This window comes from Akebia trifoliata, chromosome 11 (assembly GCF_017979445.1).
Source record: "Akebia trifoliata isolate Shusen 1 chromosome 11, ASM1797944v1, whole genome shotgun sequence".
Classification (NCBI taxonomy): domain Eukaryota; kingdom Viridiplantae; phylum Streptophyta; class Magnoliopsida; order Ranunculales; family Lardizabalaceae; genus Akebia; species Akebia trifoliata.
The window spans coordinates 39,609,993-39,634,731 of NC_141385.1; the positions used below are offsets into that span (position 1 = coordinate 39,609,993).

The 24,739-nt window shown below is 35.4% G+C and overlaps 1 protein-coding gene across 1 annotated transcript; it reads right to left on the reverse strand.

Annotated features, from left to right (window-relative positions):
- Positions 1-2,428: 2,428 nt before the first annotated feature.
- Positions 2,429-21,694, reverse strand: LOC147391598 (viridiflorene synthase-like). Its single transcript, XM_086459091.1, has 6 exons — positions 21,626-21,694; positions 16,344-16,403; positions 13,264-13,314; positions 3,844-4,087; positions 3,156-3,528; positions 2,429-2,522 (listed from the first exon to the last, which is right to left on the reverse strand). The coding sequence occupies exons 1-6, from the start codon at positions 21,692-21,694 to the stop codon at positions 2,429-2,431; spliced, it is 891 nt and encodes a 296-aa protein (XP_086315217.1).
- Between the last annotated feature and the right edge of the window lie 3,045 nt (positions 21,695-24,739).

A 24,739-nucleotide genomic window follows, 5' to 3' on the forward strand; every position in this document is an offset into this window, starting at 1 on the left:
GGATCTATTTTCTTGCGCAAATTGAACCGTACATAATTTTCTTTTTGAGTCATGATAATCTGACTCCTCCATGTGGCATGTATTAGAATCATAGATTTTATGTCTCGGGATACACATTTCATAAATATGTGCAGTTGTGTATCCTGACAAAAAAGATCTATGGTTCTAGCACATGCCACATCTAGAAAGTATTTTGAGTATGCTACATGGGGGAGTTAGAAAAAATATCATTACTCTTTGAGTTGTGATAATATGACACTCTCATTTGACACACAACTCCATAACAGAATCGTAGATCAATTTCCTCGAGATACACAAGAAAATATTTATGATTATGTGTATCTCGAGGCAATTGATCCATGGTTCTGTGATTGGGTTGTGTGCTAAGGGGGCATTAGAAAATCCTTACACTTACTCTTTTCTTTTGAGTCGTACGAGATTTTCTAACTCCCTTTTTGACAAACTCCACCCCCATAACTCTCTTGATGCATTATCTCTTCAGGAGAGTTTGTTAGAGGGGGAGTCATTTTATCATTATTCTTTTCTTTTGTGATGTATAAGATCATGTATATCTTCTTCAACACAAAAGAAAAGCAAAGGTAAAGGATCTGATGTGGCAATCAAATGATTGTTTTTAAGGATATTGGTAATGGTAAGATGTAGTCAACAATGATGATTAGTATATATCTGATATCATAGCAAAGATTGAAAAATTATTGAATCTCTTATATATATAATTAATTACAAGAACCCTAAGAGGGTAAATATAGAAGATAATAACTCTATGCAACTCAATTTTCATAGTTAGTGTCCGGTCGAAATCTAGTGGACGACTTTGATGAATTCAACCACACTGATCCAAAGTCGTTACTAGTACCTCCCTCCTCATGGCGACGTGATACTTGTCAAAATCACTCCGACACTTAAGTTAAAGAAGCAGATGAATAATTTAATGAAACTGGTTATACTTCTGATCCTCCCAAAAGATTCTCTTCAATAGTGCTTATTGTGCTATTTATAGTGCCTTACCATGAATAAGGGTTTTTTGCTTTTCAGGCGGTAATCCTGGGATATCCTCTGTGGAGTTGTTTACCTAACGAGGATCTTCTGGATTGATCATATTATACTGTAGAGATTTCCTCCAAGATCTCTGAGATTGACGTACGCGTATTAGACTTACAGTTATTTTATGACCCAGTCTGCCCAGTTTGGCTGACTTGAATTTGCTTAATGTTGTGCTGTTCTTCTGGCCTGGCTAGAGAGGTCTCTACTCTAACCTGCCCTGCTCAAAGTGTAGCGCCTGTATGCTGATCTGTTCCTGGTACCACTTAACCGATTTGGACACGTGTATGACTTAAATTAATGTATAATTATTTCCCTCTACAATTATCCTCTCTCGAGGAGGCGAAAGGTCTTTTCATCTCCTCAAGACATGTTTTTGTTTTCTTATTGACTACCTTGATCTTCATAATTGTGTCAGCTCTTTCCGAATCAACGCATTCAATGTAACGTCGTTTCAAATTTCTTCTAACGACTGAGATGGATTATTCTTCATCTGTGTCCGTTCACATGTCCCACTACCTTCTGCATTATCCTCAATCTGCGATGCTTAAGTTGGACTAGAGTTATCAGGTGTACGTGCTCTACTATCTATCCTTATAAAATGGGGACTTAGCACTCATTTCTTTTCTTATTATGTTAACACTCTGAAATTCTGTCTCTTTGCTCTTGGGAAAATCTCTTTCTCTCTCTTTTCTTGCTTCATTGCTACTGTACTGTTAACTCTCCTCAAATCGAGGTATCTTTTTCTTTAGCCTTCTCTTTTCTACATATTTACTTTCTTAATGGTTGTTATTGCATCTCAACTTCGGGGGAGTCTCTACATTCCCGCCTCTGTAAATATTCGGGGTCAGCGAGGACCCTGATATTCCTGGCAAATGCCGTCAGGGAGAAATTTTGGTCTACATTGGCCAAATTAGAGCTGGCCTCAACTTCATTCTTTCTCCCTTCTTCCGAGAGGTACTGAGTAAAATAAACTGGGTTCCAGGCCAAACGTATGGAAACTTCTACCGTCTGGTGGAGGTTGTGGAAAAGATGGGCATATCCCCCCAAATCTTCTTCTCTAGATACAACCTGAAGGCCATCTCCCAACGCCTGGGGTACTACTCGTTGTCCTTCAAGAGTGCAATAGTGACACTGGTTCATTATCTCCCTAACTCTGACAAAGGATGGCATAAGGACCCTCTATTTATCTTTGGGGACTAGAAGTTTGCCCTTGATGTTCCTCGTGAGGGGTTTAGGGTCCCTCAGACCTTTCATGGTAATACTCATATGAGATTACTGGCTGTGTCTTACTTTTCTATTCAATTCGACGACTTTATTTTACTTTTAACTGCTATCTTGCTTTCTTCATAGATCTCGCCCCTGATTAGTTTCCACAGTCCTCTTTGTGGATTTTTCCTAGAACTTCTCTTACCTCTTCTGGTGCTAGGCAATGCAGCAGTGGTCCTCCAACAGACTTCCTGCACAAAATTTCATCTAGAATAATATACTTCTCTGCTCTATTCTTGACTCGTCTAGCCTCCTTGAGATCGCTGGGTAGCTCTCTTTGTTGTAGGAAAGCTAGGATTGGGTTCATCCATCCTTGGTCTACTGTGACCATTACTACATTGACCAATTTTGGTTCATCTATTGTAAGATATTCCTGTAGCCTAATGGCAACTCTCTTTTATCTTGCCCCGCTAGCATTGAAGCTATGTAGGTCAGGGCGTCTGCATATCGGTTATTTGCTTGAGGTATGTGCTTCACTCTGATATTTCTTACCTGAAGTATGGCAGACCTAATTTTCTCTAGATAAGACTGCATCTTGGGATTTTGTGTCTCGAATGTTCCGGTAATGTGATTGAAAAATGGGGTAAAAGAAAAAAGATAGGAAAAATTAAAGGGAAATTATTTTAAGGGGGGGAGAGAAACAATAAAGTAGGGCAGTTGGACCCCACTCCACTCTAGTTGGAGTGAGATGTTTATACCCATAATTATAACTAGAGTGGGACCCACCATTGTATTTCATATAGATGTAGCAAGCCACTTGTTTAGTTTTCAAAGTGAAGTTTGCTAATATCAAATAATTACTCATTCATGGAATGAACTTATACCTTGAGAGATCCCTTAGCTCATTCTGGTACAACAACTGTAATAGATCGTAATCTAGCTTTGCAAGCTTTAGTAATGAATCATTCCGTATCATTTCTTCTTCATAGACAAATATATAGCGCCTCACGTTTAGTCTTGGCATACATTTGCAAAATGGTATATACAGGGCATGCTCTACTTCCACCTTAAGAGGAGAGCTTAGATGAGTTTTCATGGTCATTAGTTGTGTAGTAGTGAAAATGAGGGCTTGATCCAGTATATCTTCTCCTTGTACACTAAGATGTGCTGCTTCATATAGATGTAGCAAGCCTCTTGCATCATTAACTATGTTCTGTTTGAAGCTACCATCGGCTTCCGTGAACTTCACAAACACATCTGTTTCATCACCCAGTTTTTCATGTTATGCGCATCATCTTTGGGATTAGAAGGGTAGAAGAGAAAATGAAATAAAGTTGGACGGGTATTATTTGAAAATAAGGAGAAGATGAAAGACAATATTTAAAGTTGAAGGGTATTCTAGAAAATAGGGGAAAAGAGAAAAATCAATAGCCTTACAGGTACTCGTGGAAAAGAGAAAAAGAGAAAAAGACTAGCATTGAAAGTTTTTTTCAAGATTTATGACGAGATTAAGACCCAACCACTCTTACATGAAGACACATTATACCCTTGTTGTCGTGGAAGCAAAAAAACGAAGAGCAATAGTAAAGAGTTCATCATCATCATCTTCAGTATCAAAATAATGGTTATTGTATGCATTATATATAGTTTTTAATGCTTCTTCGATCTCCTTTTTGGAGTGATATGCTACACCGAGTAGTTGGATGGTGTTGATCAAGTTCATTTTTTTGAGGAAACTTTCAGCAGCAACACTTAACAGTTTTTTCACCTCTTCTTTCAGCACTTCAACTCGTTGTATAATCTGTGGATTGGATGTCTGCATGTAACAAGAAGGGACCAAAAGAAAATTCTATCAATATTTTCTTGCTCTAATTATCATAATTTTAGTTACAAGGGTTATCCAAAAGTATTTTGATGGTAGGTGATTAAATTCTAATCCTGTTCAACACCATTGATTGTTCCTCTTTATTGCTATTCTTCCCCTATACCATCATAGTAAGATTGTTCTGAAAATTAAAAGATAATTTTCAAATCAGCTTTTGTTGTGGAATTCATAAGAAATGGAATATCGACAAGAGATTCATATGGGAAAACACACCTACCCTTGAACCTTTAAATAAAGATATATGAAAAGCCATTTCACTTCCACCATGTTTTTCAGATCTCATTTTGACGTCTTGTCTCATTCCTGAACAAGATTCACATTGGAAATTTGTATCGTCCATAAACGATAGCGAGATGACTTGTGCGAGTCATATCATTCTCGGATCCGATTTGAAATCAAGATTCTCATGCATTGAATCCCTTATAAACTAATGGAGGTGAACAAATAGCACCTTCTATAATAGGATGCCTATACATCTAATCAGATTTTGGAATAGAGCTGTGTTGGCTCAAATAGAACCAATATGTTTGATTTTACAGAAATGACGAATTTATTGAACTGCCTGTGTTTGTGAACCACTTTAAAGTTACAAAAGAAAAATAAAAATAAAAAAAATAAAATGCGTGCTTGCTTGTCATCAAAATAAAATGTCGAGAAAGCAACTTATTAACTTCCATGATGCGAAAATTACATTTACCAATCAAATCATCATCAAAACCTTAATATTTTTTTGATTGTCAAAACCTTAATATTTATTATCAAAACAAATTAAATAAATAAATAAAAATATTTTAACACAACAAATTCTTTAAATGGATTTTAAACTCACGAATCAACTCGACCTCCATGGTTACTATAAAAGTAGAGGAATTGGGTTTGAAAAGCATGCTTACCATTTTATTATTATCTGTGGAGGACAAGAGGAAGTGGTCACTCCATACACTTGGATGATAATTTGCAGACTTACGGATCACCTCCTTTTTCTGATTCTTAGGAGAAGAAGGGGAACAAATCAAGGGTGAACTCATTCTCTATACACTAGAAATCTCTGTAAGTTAAATTAAGCTTCAGAAAATGTGAGGGCTTCTCTCGATGCTCAAGAGTTATAAAACCTTTGGTATTTATAGGCGTGGGCATTCTTCATATGGTCCCCCTTATGCTTTGGTCATCATTCATGATGTGTCAATGTCACCATTTTCTTCACTCTTGGATTTTTATATATATATATATATATATAGGGAAATGTTCAGCACCCTAAGTTTTACCACACACTTTAACAAACGTTTTTTGTCCTACATGGTTAGAAGTTTTGGAATGAGCTGATTTTTGGTGAGGATGATCTCTATGATTAGAAGATCATCCTCCCCAAAAATCAGCCCATTCCGAAATGTTTAGCCCCATGTTTACACGTTGAAAAATCGTGGACCGTCCATTTTTTGTAAATCAATTTTGATGGGGTTAGAAGTTTTGGAATGAGCTGATTTTTGGTGAAGATGATCTCCTCACCATAGAGATCATCCTCACCAAAAATCAGCTCATTCCGAAACTTATAACCCATGTAAGACAAAACGTGTTTGTTAAAGTGTGTGGTAAAACTTAGGGTGCCGAACGGGACCCTCAATGGCAAACTTTTTGGCAAAACATGAGTTAGAAGTTTTGGAATGGGCTGATTTTTGGTGAGGATGATCTCTACGGTGAGGAGATCATCATCACCAAAAATCAGCTCATTCCAAAACTTCTAACCCCATCAAAAACAGTTTACAAAAAATGGACGGTCCACGATTTTTTAACTTGTAAACATGGGTTAAAAGTTTTGGAATGGGCTGATTTTTGGTGAGGATGATTTCCTCACCGTAGAGATCATCCTCACCAAAAATCAGCCCATTCCAAAACTTCTAACTCATGTTTTGAAAAATGTTTTGCCAAAAAGTTGGCCATTGAACGCTACCCATATATATATATATATAGGGTCACGTTCAATGGCAAAATTTTTGGCAAAACATTTTTCAAAACTTGAGTTAGAAGTTTTGGAATGGGCTGATTTTTGGTGAGGAGATCATCATCACCAAAAATCAGCTCATTCCAAAACTTCTAACCCCATCAAAAACAGTTTACAAAAAATGGACGGTCCACGATTTTTCAACTTGTAAACATGGGTTAGAAGTTTTGGAATGGGCTGATTTTTGGTGAGGATGATCTCCTCACCGTAGAGATCATCCTCACCAAAAATCAGACCATTCCAAAACTTCTAACTCATGTTTTGAAAAATGTTTTGCCAAAAAGTTAGCCATTGAACGCTACCCTATATATATATATAGGGTCCCGTTCGGCACCCTTAGTTTTACCACACACTTTAACAAACGCGTTTTGTCTTACATGGGTTAGAAGTTTCGGAATGAGCTGATTTTTGGTGAGAATGATCTCTATGGTGAGGAGATCATCCTCACCAAAAATCAGCTCATTCCAAAACTTCTAACCCCATCAAAAATGATTTACAAAAAATGGACGGTCCACGATTTTTCAACGTGTAAACATGGGGCTAAACATTTCGGAATGGGCTGATTTTTGGGGAGGATGATCTTCTAATCATAGAGATCATCCTCACCAAAAATCAGCCCATTCCAAAACTTCTAACCCATGTAGGACAAAAAACGTTTGTTAAAGTGTGTGGTAAAACTTAGGGTGCTGAACATTCCCATATATATAATATATATATAGGGTCCCGTTCGCCACCCTTAGTTTTACCACACACTTTAACAAACGCGTTTTGTCTTACATGGGTTAGAAGTTTCGGAATGAGCTGATTTTTGGTGAGGATGATCTCTATGGTGAGGAGATCATCCTCACCAAAAATCAGCTCATTCCAAAACTTCTAACCCCATCAAAATTGATTTACAAAAAATGGACGGTCCACGATTTTTCAACGTGTAAACATGGGGCTAAACATTTCGGAATGGGCTGATTTTTGGGGAGGATGATCTTCTAATCATAGAGATCATCCTCACCAAAAATCAGCTCATTCCAAAACTTCTAACCCATGTAGGACAAAAAACGTTTGTTAAAGTGTGTGGTAAAACTTAGGGTGCTGAACATTTCCCATATATATATATATATATATAGGGAAATGTTCAGCAACAAACATTTTGACAAACATTTTGGCAAAACATTTTTCAAAACATGGGTTAGAGGTTTTGGAATGGGCTGATTTTTGGTGAGGATGATCTCTACGGTGAGGAGATCATCCTCACCAAAAATCAGCCCATTCCAAAACTTCTAACCCCATCAAAAATGATTTACAAAAAATGGACGGTTCACGATTTTTCAACTTGTCAACTGGGGCTAGAAGTTTTGGAATGGGCTGATTTTTGGTGAGGATAATCTCCTCACCATAGAGATCATCCTCACCAAAAATCAGCTCATTCTGAAACCTCTAACCCATGTTTTGAAAAATGTTTTGCCAAAATGTTTGTCAAAATGTTTGTTGCTGAACGGGACCCATATATATATATATTTCCTTTGGTGGGCCAATGTACAAACCACCTTGAACGTATTCAACAATTAAATATAGCCACTTTTGTGTGGAAGAGCAGATAAAGATCCGATATGTGACCTGAGGAGCAAACCCAATCGTCCTTACCATCTCAACTAAACCCTGGTATTGAATTTTAATTATGTATATGTATTTACAATCTAACAACAAAATATTACTAAGAACTAGTATATTTAAAAGTTGAAGATGGTGGGTTTAGGGGAGAAAACAAACAAGGGTTTTTGGCTTGTGGTTGAAGAAGATAGGGCTGTCAATTGATCGAATTAGCTTCAAAATCTAAATCGGATAACTTTCGGTTTGGAGTGATGATTTGTATTCTGATATCGAATCAGATCAATCATGTACTGATCCTATAAGGATCCGATCTAATAAAATGCGAGGAAGTATATCAATAATATTAATAATAAATTTTGTTTAAGAATGCACAAATTATTTAGATTTTCTATATGAAAACCGTTTGTCAGATCAAAATCTGATCCAATTGTTATTAGATCGGGCTTGGATTGATAGATTGGATAAGAGTCTGATCTGATCCTTTAGGATGCTACCAAATCAATCCCAATCCGATCCATTGGTAGCCTTAGAAGGAGATGGCATTTAGGTCCTTTGTTATTTTATTTTCTAAAAGAAGATGGGGGTCAAAGGTATATGATTAGTTTAAGACACATGATTTTATCTCAAATACTTACAAAGAGTCGTGCTAGAATGACCTCAACGGGGGACATCATGACGTGGTGGTGCACGCATGTCAATAGATGCGTTTTACTTGTAATTCGGAGAAAACATATCTATGAGCATGCGCGCGCCACCACATCAAGATGTCCCTTGTGTGTCCCACACTGAGGTCACTCCAGCATTAATCAATTAGAAACCTTGGATGGGTTTCTCATAAAATTACCATTTGTTTCCTAGGGTAAAAAAAAACCCTCCCTAGTTGATAATTAAGAGGGTCAAAGTGTGTCAATGGGTCATTTTTGGTTGAGTCCGACTAGCCTTACTAACTTAGTAAGGAAAAAAAAAGCATTACAAAGGCCCATCCACCATCAAAATAAAATCTCGAGATTTTCTTTTTACAGTAGATGAGGCCTTTGTTATACGACTTAAATTGTCCGACCCTAGGGTTGGATTGACAAAATCATACTATTAGTATTTGTCTCACAATTTTTTCAAGTATTGGTGAAAATTGCGAGTCCTATAGAAGATTAGTGTAACACCAAAAAGGGGGAAATTGGAATCCCACCTAAGACACAAGATTCTACTTTCCCATTGCAACTAATCTCTCTACTATTTAGTAAAATTCTAAGCTTAAGTTAAAAAACTAAGTTCCATTTCTGCCACCAAATTAAAAAAATTCCAACGTTTTTTGAATTTTGTCTTCTGTTTATGATTTAAAACAATACTTTAGTGGCACAATAATTAAATGTGTCAAAACGGGTTGATGTCTCTAACCTAAACATGACCCATTTAATCATCATGGTAGATGGGTTGACACTATTGTGACCCAAATCCAATTAAACTTGACCCAAACCCACTAATTTCTTGTGGTTTTTGAGTCGTGTTACATTGCTACTCATATGAGTAAAGTTGGAGGGATATTATTGAAAATGAGTAGAAGGGAAAAAGCAACAAAGTTATGGTTATTCTTGAAAGGTGGAGAAGAGAAAAGATAATAAAATTTTCCTCGACATACTTTATTTATGAGGATAAAGATTGAGATGAAAGGGCAAGGCAACAATTGTGTTTTATTGCATAGATTTTAAAATGTAGGAAAATATCAAATCATATACAATATAAAAAGAGAATGATAAAATAAATCGATTCACGTCACATGACTCATGTCTTCCTTGATATTGTTTGAGATCAGGACCATTTAGGTACAAGTCTAGTATTTATGGTCATTAATCAACTAGAAAAATCCAAGAACTTGCGTAGCAATCCAATGGTTTAGATGATGAACATGTACACCACCACATGTAGTAGAGAGATTCACAACATTCTCACTTTTTTTTTTGTTTCTTTCCTTTAAATTGCTTTCACCCAAAACCAAAGCACCACTGGCATGTTTTCCCTTATATTGAAACAAAAGTTGTGCCAATTCCATCCAAATCTAACATTTTCTCCATTATTATAACAAAGGAAAATGTTGCATTGACTTCCTTGAACCCTGCGTACAACATTGTGCTGATGTGGCAATGGGTACATAACCATAGATTCTTTTGTGTGAGATATGAGTGAAAAAATCAAGAATTTTGATAATATAATGCTTTTTTTGGCACACTCCCCTGACGCCCATTTCTCTCTTTTGCTCATAGTGAAAAAAAGAAACTTTCTGATTTGATCACCTTGTACCATTCAAAAACATGATTTGATGAAATGGGGTTGTAGAGTAAAATTATATGAACTTAAAACAAAGAAAATTAAGAAATAGTTAATTATCACCGTTGGATTTTATTTTTAGATTTGGGTGCTTGTTAGCCATCTGTTTTCAACACCTTGGATCAAGCTCGAAAAACAAGGTTTTTTTTCTTTTGAATATACATATTTTCATGAAATCTAGAAGGCTGTGTTGTTGGATTGTCCATGCGATAATCAATGTGGTCCCAATGACCCTTTCAAGATTCGAAATCTTAAAATATAAGTCGCCAGCAAAGGACTTGCAGGCAAAAGAGAGAAGTTTTCTCTTTATTGCTGATGTCATTCACACCACATGTCAAATGTCTGTTGGGCTGTGAGCAAAGATGTTAGGGGGCGTCAAGGGTGTGCGTCAAAATGGACGTTATATTATCAACACTAATAAATCAATGGTTTTGTACGTGCAGTCTTGAGCGCAGTGTCCAAGGAAATCGCTTTCCTGATCTTATTTTTTAATCATCACCTTTTAACCCAAATAATCACATGATCTTTGATTTTCTATTTCATGAGAATAAATCTTAAATATAAATGATCTTGAACACATTTTGGAGTTGAATATTTTAATAAATTTATGATTAGTTTTGTCAAGTACTCCATTGAGTCAAGTAACTGATTCGATCAATTTCCAATCAATTCTGTGTTAGAAATAAAACCTTGAGGAAAATGTATGTGAACCATTGTGGAAAAGGAATGCTAGCTCTTCATATATAAATTGACAAGTTTCCTTGAAAAGTTCTTAAATCTTTTTGATATCTAAAAGTTTGCAAACAGGTAACATTCCCCTTAACCTCAGTCTTCTTTTATAGATTAATGAAAAAAGTACCTAAAAATTCTTGATGTTTCTTCCCAAAATTACTGTCATCTTCACATTGCCTTCTAGTTGAACGTGTACTACAAGAGATTTGGTCTATAATGGTAGATTTTTCTGCTTCTAAAGGGTGCAATATCCACCACAATAGCCCATAGCGATAGAAAAGAAATTCGTTTTTGTTTTGGCCGTCGTTATGTTTGTCGTAATACGTTTATAGAGGCAGAATATTTTCGTTGCTAAAAACTGTGGTTTTAACAAAATTTTGACCTATAACAAGGGATTTATTCGTTGCTATAGACTGTACTTTCAAAAAAAAATCTTTCTATAGCAACAGAAATATTCAATGCTGAAAACGCCGTCGATTCGTGGGTTGTGGATCTATTTTTTTGGGTGTTGGGAGTTGCCACCTAGTTTTTTAGGTCTAGGAACCAAATACTGACTCTAACAAATAAAACGCAAATCTACAAAGAGAATAGGTCCGGGGATAACGTTACAGGGTTGGAAGGTGTTAGGCACTAACCCCGTTCGGCAAACGTCGGTCTCTACTATTTCTCAAAAAAGATTAAAATTGCTAAAAGACCTAAACCCATTAAAAAAATAAGAAGTGTTTGTTCCTTTAGAACTGGCGGAGAGACTCCTCCTATGAGATTTCTTGCTTTGTTTCCATCATTGGATTTACTTCTAATCTCTAAGTTGAGGTATCTAGAACTAAGTGTTTTATGTATTTTTTTGAAGGGTTTCTGGATATTTTTGAAAGGTTTCCTAGGTATTTTTTGAGTAAAAGTTGGGGTTTTGATGATAGGTAGGGGGTTAGGACTTCAAAATTAGGGGTTTGAAGAAGGTTAGGAAGACTTTTTGACTTACTTTTTCTAGGGTTTATTTTGACTTACAAAATTAGGTTGTGGAGGCTCTATATTTATAGAGTTTTTTTGGGTAGAGTTGGTGTTGGATTAGGTCTCTTAGGATAAGGTGAATTAGGGTTTTAAATTAGGATTTTTAATCTTGCGTACAATGAAAGAATATATTTTTAAATTTTTTGAAAAATCCCTTAATTATTTCTTTAATTCTTTGGGCCCCCGGAAGGAGAGGTCATTTAATAAATATCAAGGGGGCTCCACTTAAATAAATGGGCAATCACCTAAAATTTTTCCTGAGGGTTTGATTGATTGATTTTCTTTATTAAAAATTATAATTTTATTAAGATTTCACTTTACATTAATTAATTTTTTATTTATTAATTTCCAAATTTAAAATTTTTAAAATTGGAAAATTACAGTTTTGCCCCCGAAGGGGACTTTTGTGTTGAGGAGTCATTTTTCGATGTTTTGAAATTGGTTTTTCGTAAAGAGTTCGATGGGATTATGGTTTGTGTCATTTATGAATTTTTTGGCATGAAATGATTGTGAACACTATGAGGGGCATTTTCGTAATTTTATCGAATTTGGTGGAAATTGACGGAATGATTTATTTGATTTTACTTTGTTATTTTATATGTTCGAAAGGATTTTCCTAAGCGTGATGTGGGATCTAAGGATGTTTTGATGTTAGGGGTAATTTGGTCATTTTTTAGAGATTTTATCGTAAAACTTCTTTTTGTCTGAAAAATGATGATTTCTATGTTGTGAGTCATATTTTCTTAGCGTAGTGTGATTTTTAAAGTTTTTTTTGCTTGAGATACCTCATCTGAATTTATGAAACATATCTAGTAATAAATAAAAAACATTGGAACATTCATCCATCATTGGGAACCGTCACAATCAGATTGATGAGTTGATTAATCAGGCGTATGCAAACATGGGGTGTTTACAGACGCTAGAAAAAATTTTCATTTAAAAAAAATATTTATTGTCCAACAAAGCAATCAAGCATCAACCAAACACCTATAACTTGAGCTCCTCTTGTGAATTGGTAGTAATTCATAAAAAAATGTTTGGGTGGGGGAGGCGATCAACTTGAAGTAGAAAATTCTATTCACCATGGAATAAAAGGAAGTTTGTACAATCTTTAGAAAACAATCAAATTCAATAATATATTGATGACTAGCCACACTACAAGTGGTGTAGTTTCCTACTTAATTATTTTTAATAGTTGGCCAATCATCTTTAGATGTTACAAAAAAGTATGAGAAATGTAGTAGGGCAGTGAATTGGAAACAAGAGAGAATAAATAGTAGTATAATAAAATATAAAAAATAAAAATTTTAAAAAAATTTACTTCCAAAACTTTATAACTCAATTACATGATATGCATCATCATCTATGGATAGCATGTTGTTTCTATCATATGAAATGATAGTTGTAATATAAACATTTTTTTTGAAAAAACAAAACATACTGAAGGGAAATGAGATGGAGTCCATGAAAGCCTCAGAGCAAGTCCTGCATCCTACATCACACACATGGCCAATACATTGGTAAGCATAGATGTGTTAAAAAACCATATATACGATGCAGGACATAGCTCAAATACATAATGGAAATTAAAAAAATTTAACAGAAAGTGCCCTTGATCCGTGGGTGCCGATTACTTTTTTTTTTTCGGGAGTCATCACCTAGTTTTACATTCTAGGAACAGAAATATGACTTTAACCGGAAAAAAAGTACTGAACTACAAAAAAAATGGGTCTGGGGATCACATTACGGGATTTGAAGGTGTTAAGGCACCAATCCTGCCCAGTAAACGCCGATTTCTACTTTTTTCAAAAGTTTTACATTGCTAGAAAAGATGGCCTAAAAATTAAAATAAAAAAAATCACCTTTTTTACCTAGGTATTTATGACGGTTGATTCTCTCAGAATTGGTGGAGAGCGTTCCTTGTGTGAATCTTCCTATTTTTGTTTCAGTCGTTAGATCTGTTTTCGATATCTAAGATAAGGTTTTCTCATCCTAGATTTTAATATTTTTTGACTTTTCGAGGTATTTTGAGAATTTTTAGATATTTTTTAGGTAAAAAATAGGATTTGGGTGTTAGGTATGGACTAGAAGCTTCAGATTTAGGGTTTTAGACAATCTTGAGAAAGTATTTGGCCTCTCTTTCCTATGATTTTTCTTGAACAACGAATTTAAGTGATGGAAGCTTATTTTTAAAGAACTTTTTAGGAGATTAGGATTTTGAATTTTGAATTTTGACTTACGTAGAATGATAATTTTTTAATTTTTGGAGAACCCCCACTGGAGGGTTCTTTATTAAATTATATTTTTAATTGTTTAGGACCTTCGGTGGAGGGTTCTTTATTAAATATCATGTGCGACCCATTTAAATAAATGGCCCACCACTTAAAATTTGACCCATGGGTTTGATTAATTAATTTTATTTGTTTAAAATTTTTAATTTAATTTATTAAGATTTCACTTTACGTTAATTGATGTTTTAATTATTAGTTTCAAAATTTTGAATTTTAGGGTTGGAAAATTACAATTTTACTTTCAAAAAAGATTTTTACGTTGAGAGGTTGTTTTTAATGTTTTGAAATCAATTTTTCGTAAGGAATTCAATGAGGGTATCATTTTTTGTCACTTATGGTTTTTTGGCGTGAAATGATTGTGGACCCTATGAGGGCGTTTTTGTAATTTTGTCAAATTTTGTGAAAATTGGTGAAATAGTTTATTTGATTTTAATTTGTTGTTTTATGTGTTCGAAATGGTTTTCCTAAGTGTAATATAGGCTCTGAGGATGTTTTCATGTTTATGGGTATTTTGGTAATTTGATCATTTTTTTAATGATTTTTCTTGTAAAATTTCTTTTTGTCTCAAAATGATGATTTCTATATTTTGGGTAAAATTTTCCTAGCGTAGCGTGCTTTCTAAAGTTTCCTTATTTGAAATATCTCATCTGAATTTCTCAAACATATTTAGTAACAACAGAAAATATTGGAATATTCATCCATCATTAGGAATTGTTACAATCGGGTTGACAAGTTGATTAATTAGCCAAGTGTAGAAATGGGGTGTCTACACTAACCCTTGACTAAATGCCTTTAGTTAGATTACTTGCATTGAATTTTTACCGAAAGATAAGTGTAGTATGGCATTAAATACATGAAACTTTTGTGTCTCGAACCCAATGCCCAACTTTTTCCACCAACTGAATGTTCAGGATTGGTGCACTATGTTGATTAGTTTAGGATTTGTAATCATTAGGTCCCAGGCACTTGAAATTGAATAACAAGAAAAGCAGATGCCATCTAATGCGATAAACAAGTTGGGCAGGTCAGTATTTTGTTGTACATAGAAGGATTATAATGTTATATCCAATTGTGGTAGATAGTGCCCATGTGTGTGATAATACATAAATCTGTTTGGCCTACCTTTTATGCTCCATTTGGAGCACTACCAATGCATATCTGAACATGTGAGCCAACAAGTTTTTCAAGCAACGAAGTTTCCAAAAAAAAAAAAAAAAAAACAATATGTGCAGCAAATGATAATACGCCATCAACAAATAAACGCTTGAATCTACCAAACATAATCGATTCAAATCATACTAACCAGTTATGTATGTGAGCACCATCAGTTTGATCTAGATATGCATTGCAAGCAAATGTGTGCCAATGAAAATTAGTACTAGAAAATATTCACCCCAGAATAACTGATCTTGTTAACACCATGGAACATATTCACCAACTCTAAAAAGGAAAAAGTACCTTTAGATTTTAAGGGAAAAATATGAAACCTCATTGAAAAGTATGCCACTAAACTATTATAGAGGTTAGAAAAATACCCGAGCTTAATATGAACTGACCATCGTCAAATCTCATGGTGGCATGCACCAGACATCTGAGTGGAGTCATATTGGGTGTATTCAGGCCGTGGTAATTGAACTCATGAAATTATTGTCAAAAAATTTATTTTGAAAATTGGAACTAGAAGGAATCCTTCTTTAAGAAATTCTTGTGTTGATTAATCAATGAATGATTTTTAGATACTTTATAAGGAATACATACATATAATTAATACATGTATTCTACTTTTTCTAGTTGCTTCTTTAGTCTGATCGACCCCTCTCAATGTCTTCCCACAAACAAGTCAAAACATAAGGCATGTTAATGTTGTGAACCAAAAAAATTTAAAAACAGTCCCACAACATATCAAAGGTGTAACAGTTATTGTACACTTAATTCTCTGTATTCTAGGATCCTAAATTCAAATACAAACTTATCCAATAAAGGAGATGAGATTAACATAACCAACAAACAAGCAATAATTGTTTTGTTTTCTTTATATTCCTTACACTCTTAAATATCAAGGTAAAGATCTTAGGAACTACACAAATTTACATGGAGTACTTCACATAGTTTCGACAATATAACAGAGTTGTTCCCTCACTTATTCTACACATTAAATGAAGTATATGTGGGAGAAAGACAACATCTTAGGTTGGGATTCTATAGGCATTTTGGAAATGGGTTGTCTTACCTTCACTAGAGAGCTTTGCGATTCTTTCTGTTTCTGTGGGATGGGATTGTCATCATCACACTGAAAAAAAGAGGGAGCTAACTTAAGAACTTTGCAGTGAAAGAAAACAAAAACAACCTATATAGCTGCGTTGCAATTTTTCATGATTCTTTAGAAATAATTATGAATCTTCTTGTAGCCACAAATAATAAATAACTACTGAGACCGAGAAATGGACACTCTAGAAAATTAGAATGACATAAATTCACTCCACCTGAGACTTATAAACAGGCTATAGCGTACTCAACCAGCTATGACGTAAAAAATGAAAAGAAGTTGCTCAGGTGATTCATCAACATACAAACACAAAATGGACAATCTTAAAAATTAGAATGACATGTATGTTACATCCTATTGAAATTATAAGTTTCTATATCATACTATTAATGGTTTTGTAAAGCAATACAAATTATAGTTAAGGTAGTGTGTTTACCCCAAAATTAGAACAAACTATGGTTGGCAAAACCTCTTCTCTAACACCAAAATAAATGTCCATAAAAGATAGTTTGATGGAGCACGTTAGATAGAGAGATTTCTTCTTATTTCTTAGCTCTATTCAGAGTCTTGGATTGTATACCATAGGACGTGATATCTCACTTCAAGAATTGGTTGAACCTTGGAACAAGATTTGGAGTGGTCAAGAGAGTTATGCGGAGCATAGCTTAATTTTCTATCTATTGGGGTATTTCAATGGAAAAACTCATGTTTTTGTAAATAAGGGGCAATCCATCCCTGATGATCATCTCCATATCAGAGTTTATGTTCTTTTTGTGTAAAATCTATAAGGAATTCAAGGTTTGTATTTTTTTATTTTTGAAAAACTGTTAGGGTGATGGGATTGAGTTTGTAAAATTTTCTTAAGACCCTTATACTTAAAGGTCCCTTTTCCTTGATCTCAAGCTCCCTTGTATCTTTATATGGCCATTTAGAACTTTCCTTGTATTAAAGAAATTTTTTCTTCACCCATCAAAAAAAAAGGAGAAAGAGAGAGAAGGCACAATTCAGGAGCATCCCTACAAAACCAACAATAGAAGTCTTGATTAGGCTATAAATTTACACTACTCTGACCAAGACTGAGTTGAGTGCGTACTCAGAAACAGTTAGGTACAGTCCTAGCTCCTCCTCAACTTCTGGTTTAGAGAGTATGGGTGGTCATCCCAAGTATTTCTTCAACTCTGTGAAAGCACGCTCACACTCTTCCATCCCTTCGAACTGGTATTCTTTCGTAGCAACTAGTATAAAGGCATGCATTTATCTAAAGACTTGGATATGAACATGTTCAAAGCTGCAAACCTCCCTGCCAACTTTTGAACTTGCTTATGCATTTTTGGCGAGGACATCTCTAGTAGTGCTCTAATCTGATCTGGGTTTACTTATATCCCTCTCTTCGTAACTAGGTAGCCAAGGAACTTTCCTGAAGTTAACGGAAAAATTCATTTTTCAGGGTTAAGTTTCATTCCCACCTTCCTTACTCGAGAGAAGACCTCTTCCAAGTCAGTCAAGTGACCTACCTTCTTTTTGTTCTTCACCAACAAATCGTCAACATAGACTTCTACGATCTTTCATAACAAATCTCTGAAGAACTCTATTACTAACCTCTGATAAGTTGCTATTGTATTTTTCAATCTAAAGGACATGACTTTGTAGTAGTATAGCCCTTGCTCGGTAATGAATGCTGTCTTCTCTTGATCTATTAGGCTGAGCTAAATTTTGTTATAGTCAGAATAACCATTCATAAATGATAGCCTTTCGTGACTTGAAATGGTGTCAACTAACTGGTCAATCCTTGGCATAGGAAAATTATCCTTAGGGTATGCCTAATTTTGGTTTGTAAAATCAATACAAACTCTAATTTTTCCATTCTTATTTGGTACTACCACTCTATCCAATTAGGAAACTATACTTCTCTAATAAAGCCTACTCTGATAAGCTTGTTCACTTTTTGGCTTTTGCTTTATTGGCTTCATGGTTGGCTCCACATTTAAGTGATAACAGATTACTTCGGGACTAATCCTCGGCATTTCTTTTATAGACTAGGAAAAAAGATCCTTATTTCTCCTCAAGCAATTTGTCAACTCTTTCAACTCTTCTAGGCCCAGCTCTGCCCTTACCCCAATTTGCCTTCCTTCTGCTGCATCAACCATCCGGATGTTCTCCAAGCATGGGGGCTCACCAGGCTCAGCTTCACCCTCCTATAATTTCTCTAAGTTTTTTCCTTAGAGAGTTCTTCTTTGTCCAGTATGCATACTTAGGCTACTACCTGATCCCCTCGGATGTCCCACATCGCTTGTGATATTGGGAATCTCAGGACTTGGTAGTACGTTGAAGGTACGACCGTCATCTCGTGGGTTCACCATTTGTGTAGTATAGCATTGTAATAAGAGCTTGCTTTAACGACCATAAATCTAGTTTTCAAAATTATTAGCCCTGCTTGCACGAGCAAGACTATCCCCCCCCCCCCCCCGGTTGGCTCATCCTCCCATTGAACCCAATCAAATGGGCTCTTACTTGAGTCAGCACGTTCCTATTGAGACCCATCTTTAGAAGAGCTAAGGCATACAAAATGTTGATTGAGCTGTCGTTGTCGATCAATACCTACTTGAGAGTGAAGGTGCCTACTTTAAGGGTTACCACTAATGCGTCATAATGTGGTCTGACCACATATTCCAGGTCTTTTTTCATGAAGGCCACAGTCTACTCTTCATAGGGCTCCATCTGTTCTGTGGGCCCACTTTTTGTGGTATTGACATGCATGAAGTGCTCTGTCCGTCACCTTTTAACTTTCTAGCTAGACTTGCCTAGGCTTAACCTTTTAGATTATTATTTTAGGAAAACATGAATAACTATTGCCCTCCCATCTTGTCCTTTAATAAGCGGTTGATCAGGCCTCTGATTCTTATTTCATGGAGGATTCTCTCTTTGTCTTCTAGGTAGGTCTCTCAGTCAGCCCTACTTTACCAATCTATGTAGAAATCTTTTCCAGGCTTAACACCTTTTGGTAGTGTTGGCCCGTACCTTATGATACTCGTAGTATCACTCATCTTGTTTTATTTGATCTCGAGAGAGAGGTGCTGGCCACTCGAAATAAAGTTCATTCGCTACGAGGGATAGGATTTCACTAGGGGCATGGAGAAGTAGGTCCCCTCTCTCCTTTGTTTTTTTCCCTGCTTGAGTAGTCTCTTCCTATTCTACTATTGTGGCTGCTGCTTCTTGCTAAGCTTCGCCACAGTATATATAACCTTGATTTTCCCGATTGAATTTTGAGGGCCATTTTCCAACCTGATATATTTCTATACTCTTTTGAACAATTCACTTAGTATTTTTGGCCTCCTTTTCACAAAAGGCCTATACAACCCTGAACCAGACCAAAAAGAGTTCCTGAACACTACTACTGTTGTTCTCTCAGCACAGCTTTCCAGGGCCATCGCCTCTTCCTTGAATCTTCTTGTAAATTCTCTGAGGCTCTCCCTAAACTACATTTTCATTCTGAGCAGAACATCTACATCTCCGCCAATCTTTTTGTTGCCAATGTATCATATTATAAAGGTTGTACAAAGCTCCTTAAAGGAAGCTACTAATTCACATGGTAACTTATGGAACAAAGTCAAAGCATTTTCCTACAAGCTAGAAGGATAAATTCTACACATCAAACCCGCATTCCCCTACCACAATGTGAGCATCTGTCGAAAGTGAAATAAGTGCTCTACTGGGTCTTTCGTCCTAGAATAAAGGGTAAAATGTTGTAGCATGAACTTTTTCAGAATTTCTCCAGCCAAGATCTCCACTGTGAAGGGGGAGCTTTGAATACCTCTAATGGCCTATGCCGTCACAGTGCCTATGTCCACACCCTTCATCATCTCCTTCTCCTTTTGGATCATCTCTTTGATCTCCTATCGAGTTAGATCCCGTATGGGTTTAACTTGAGTAGTAGCAGTGTCAGCTTCCGTTTCTCCCCTCCTTACTGGATCTCGCGGTTGAGAGTTGCCTTTTGCATTCAAGACGCGATCATCTCCAATAGGAGGCTGATGATCTAGCGGTAGGAGATTTTGTATTGCTTTTTACTGGTTCTCAAGACGCTGACTTAGGTTTCGATTATGTTAAGCCAAGTCATCCATCTTCTTCTACATATCCTCTTGTTGTTTTCTTATAGTTTTTAACATTTCTAGAAGGTGAGCATTTGGGGCTGGTACCACAGGTGGGGGTACCTTGACTTTGGTTGTTCTAATAGATCTTACCATTCTTTCAACTAAAATCAATATGTTGTTGGTATTCCCACAGACGGTGCCAAATTTTTTGGATCAGATTCCGATGAATGGTGTTGATGGACTTTGCCTCATAGATCCGAAGTCGCTCCTACCACCCTCTTGTGAGTACCGACATGATACTTGTCAAATACTCTCCGATGCTCAAGTTAAAGTTATAGAGGAATAATGGACCTTACTAGTTAGACTCTCAATAGGTCAAAAGATCCCCAAGCTTATGTCCACTGTGCTATTTATAGATCATTCATCTGAATCAGGGTTTCCCCTTCTCACGGGAAGTGATCTTGGAGAATCCCTTGATTCCCAGATCCTGAATGGCATAGGGATATTTGGAATTGGAGTTGCTAAATTGAGGAGATCTCCTCCGAGATCTCTGGTCTTGACTTGTGCAAATTAAGATTACAAATATTCTTTGACCAAGTCTGCCTTGCTTGGTAGACCAAGTTTTGTTTAGTGTTGAGCTACCCTTTTAGTCAGGCCTGACACTTTCTAGTTTGGTCTACCCTTCTGTTGGGCAGAGCTCCGGGTGCTAATCTGTATATGGTACCATTTAACCGGCTTGGACACGTGTACGGTCTGGATGATTGCGTTAATATTACTCTCTATAATGACAAACATATTAATTTATATTTACCTGGATCTTTTGCCATAGTGAGTCCTTTGAGTGGTTTGGAATGTCAGCCTATTTCTTACATTACAAAAGGGCATTGCTAGAATGCCTAATAATAGTCTCTAATAATTGTGAAAAATGACTAGCATTCTCTCCTATCGCTTGATCATATTTATTCCAAATATCATCTTTTTGCCTATCTTCTTGCCAAAATTACCCACGCCTAGCGTAGGGCTTCTTCTCCTCGTACTTGTAGAAGCTAAAAAGATGAAAACATAACAAAAAAATATATCAACGATAAATTATCTAGATGCACATGTCATTAATGATAGTACATGATATTCAAAATAATTTAATACAACATATCATACCTGCACTACTAACACTGTCTCCAACACCCATGGATGGTCTATCTCTAGAAGATTCTCCACGAGACACATCTGACTAAGCAATTCATAATAATGAAAATCAATATATTCGCCAATTAGAAGGAAATTTTACTTAACAAACTATCAACAATTTAAATAAAAATAATTTACATAATTAATATCACAACAAATACTTATAATCTTTTTTTTTTTATAAGTAAAGATTTTATTGAAAAGAGGACAAAAATTTTAAGGACTAATCAAAGAATAAATGTAGCATTACTATGTGTGTAACATAAGTACATAAGAAAGCTAATCAAGAGAGAGTTACTTCAACTTTAAGGAAGAATTTATAAATATTACTTGAGCTCTATAAATGTGAACGTGTGTGCGTGTCTAGAATGCTAGTATATCTTGTTATCAACTTGAAGAAGATTGGAACAATAGTTGTAGCATCACCTTAACCATTCAACAACATTATCTTATGGGGTGTCTGGTTGCAACTCTAGATACTATTACCTTGACTGACAATATCTGATGTTTTCTTCATGGGTTTCACATTGGTCACATCCACATCCACATCCACATCCACCTCCACCTTCAAAGGATTGTCGGGCAAAAAAAGTTTTTACTTGCAAGGTAGTTTTCTATTTAATATGGATTTGTTATGTTTGTGCCTTGTATTTTGTGTGGTTTTATATTTGATAGAATGGACCGTACACCAGGAGCGAGTGAGCGATTTTGCCAAATTTTCTCCTCAAATTTCATTCTTGTCTATCCCCTCATATTAGACTGGTAGACATCTAGTTAATATTCCCTATGTTATCCATTTCTTGTCATGAAGAGAGACTTCTCATAGTTTATCGACTCGGTGAACTACTCAAGTAAACATCACTATAAAAATAACAATGACATACCTTAAATGTGTCTCGTAGAGAGTGAATTATCCAAAGTGTATGACTAATTGACATGGATTTGCATTTACAACATACATACATATAGAGGAGAAGTCATTAACTTCACCTTTTCCACTAGGGTTGATATGATCCCAACACCTTTTCCTTTAGGGCTGGTATATTGTGAGTTGATGTGAATGGGCTATGGCTTGCTAGAGGGGATAAATACTAATTGATCAATGACTTGTGTATGATGGGATATACTTACAAATGGGAAAATTAGTAGGCTCATCCATTTTTACATATAGAAGTAAATTCAAACAATATTCATTTTCCTAAAATATTTATACCTGAAAATAGAATTTGTTATTGCAGGAAAAGGGCAGCACTCAAAAGTATTACTAAAGATCTTCACTCTTGGTGTACGCTCTTGTCACGGGAAAGAAACAAATCGAGACAAGTCAATTCACAAAGTTAAGTAAATTAACATAGGAGAAAGAAAGTATTTTTAAAACTCAAGTATACTCTTTCATGATTTACAGATTTCCAACTAGATGACTTAGAAGATTTTGACTGTCACAATGAATGATCTAACCCATACACTGACTAAAGCAGGGCATCTTTTTAAGTAAAGAATCTTTCTAGATGAAAATGATTTTTCTTGTCTCTTTACATAATTTAATTTCTCAAGCAAATGCAATCAAATCAAAACACACGGAGGTCTTTGAATAAATTTGTTAGTATTGTTAGATATTCAAACTAATAAGAATTGTTGTGTGTGTCAACAAACTAATAAGATTTGTTCAAACTGAAAATAATTCTATTCCATAATGAAAAAAAAAAGAAGGGCAACACAAGTCTCTGAAACAGTATGAACAAAGGTGGTAGCTATGAAAAAGTTTGGATGTTAAATTCTATTTAAAGTTCATTCGAGTCTGAATTCATCTTGGATTCATAAAAAGGAAGGATTCGTGGGCATTTGATCATTGCCATCCATTACTCCTCTCAGTTAATCTAATTACAACAGTTACTCATCTGATGCACCAATATTTAACCAGAGTTAACGATCACAATGTGTATATAAACAATGCAATCCTTTCATTGTAACCATTCGTGGAGTTTGAAGAGGAAAGCCATTGATTTCTACTCTGTTCACTTTTTTTCTTCGTTGCCATTGTTTGTGGGATTTGAATAGGTAAGTCAGTCATAACTCCTAAGGTAACGTCACTAAACCCTTTGTTTTGATTTCACACACAATAGATCCTTAATGGTCCCCACCAATTTGTCAGCTTAGTGAGGAGAAAAATAAAAGAAATATATGAAGGATTTGATTGAAACTTCTAAAACCAAACAATATACTTTGTAGTGAATCCCCAACCAATATATGAAAAACAAACAAAAAGGTGGAAAAAAGTGAACATTTGGACTTAATCGATTTATACCCAATAATCGAAATAGTAAACCCTCGTAATAGCAACAACACTTATTAAAGAAGCAAATTTCGATTAGGTTTTCTGGAATCAAATACCCTAGAACTTTTGAATCAAGTAGGAAAAATAAAATTAACGTTTCTTATCTTCAACAAACCCTAGATACACAATAAATACACACAAAAACACAAAGAGAGAGTTAACTTGATGTGAACCATGAGAAGCCCTAGATCTCAACGTGTTTGATTTGTTTAAGAAGACGAACCAGAAGATATGAGATGGGATCAATGAGGAACCCTATATCTCAGCCAATTTGATTCGTTTTAGCAGAAGAACTAGAAGAGATCGAGAGAGAGGGCGAGCTTGCTCAATCGATCTGGATGAGGGAGTTGTGAGGTTTTGGATCGACTCTTAACCTTAGATTCCATTTCAAATGATGAACCAACACTCCAAAGAGGAGATCAAGAGAAATACGAGATTGATTTTGTGTAAAAATGCTTAACTTGATTATTTGATTTTTGTTTGGTCGAAAGAAAATAGAAAATGAGGGAAAAAAACACGTTTGTTTTAAGGAAAATAGAAAACGAGGAAAAAATGGGAAAATTAACTCTACACTAACGGTCCCTTTTTCGGTCGGTCGCTATAGTCCTCTACAGAGACAACAATCATTTGGCAATCACTAAATCTCGTCTCTATATATAAATTTTCTTGTAGTGTCAAAGACTTCATATTATAATAGAAATTCTACAAGTGAATGTTCTTGTTTGAATCAAACATGGATAGAAACAATT

Excerpts from the sequence above, each read along its gene's own strand:
- LOC147391598 (XM_086459091.1), bottom strand. The coding sequence starts at position 21,694 with ATGTGTCTCGTGGAGAATCTTCTAGAGATAGACCATCCATGGGTGTTG. Across the intron at positions 4,088-13,263 it reads CTCCATCTCATTTCCCTTCA|ACATCCAATCCACAGATTAT; the intron begins GTATGTTTTGTT and ends TGTTACATGCAG. Across the intron at positions 2,523-3,155 it reads GAGCTAAGGGATCTCTCAAG|GAAGTCTGTTGGAGGACCAC; the intron begins GTATAAGTTCAT and ends AATTTTGTGCAG.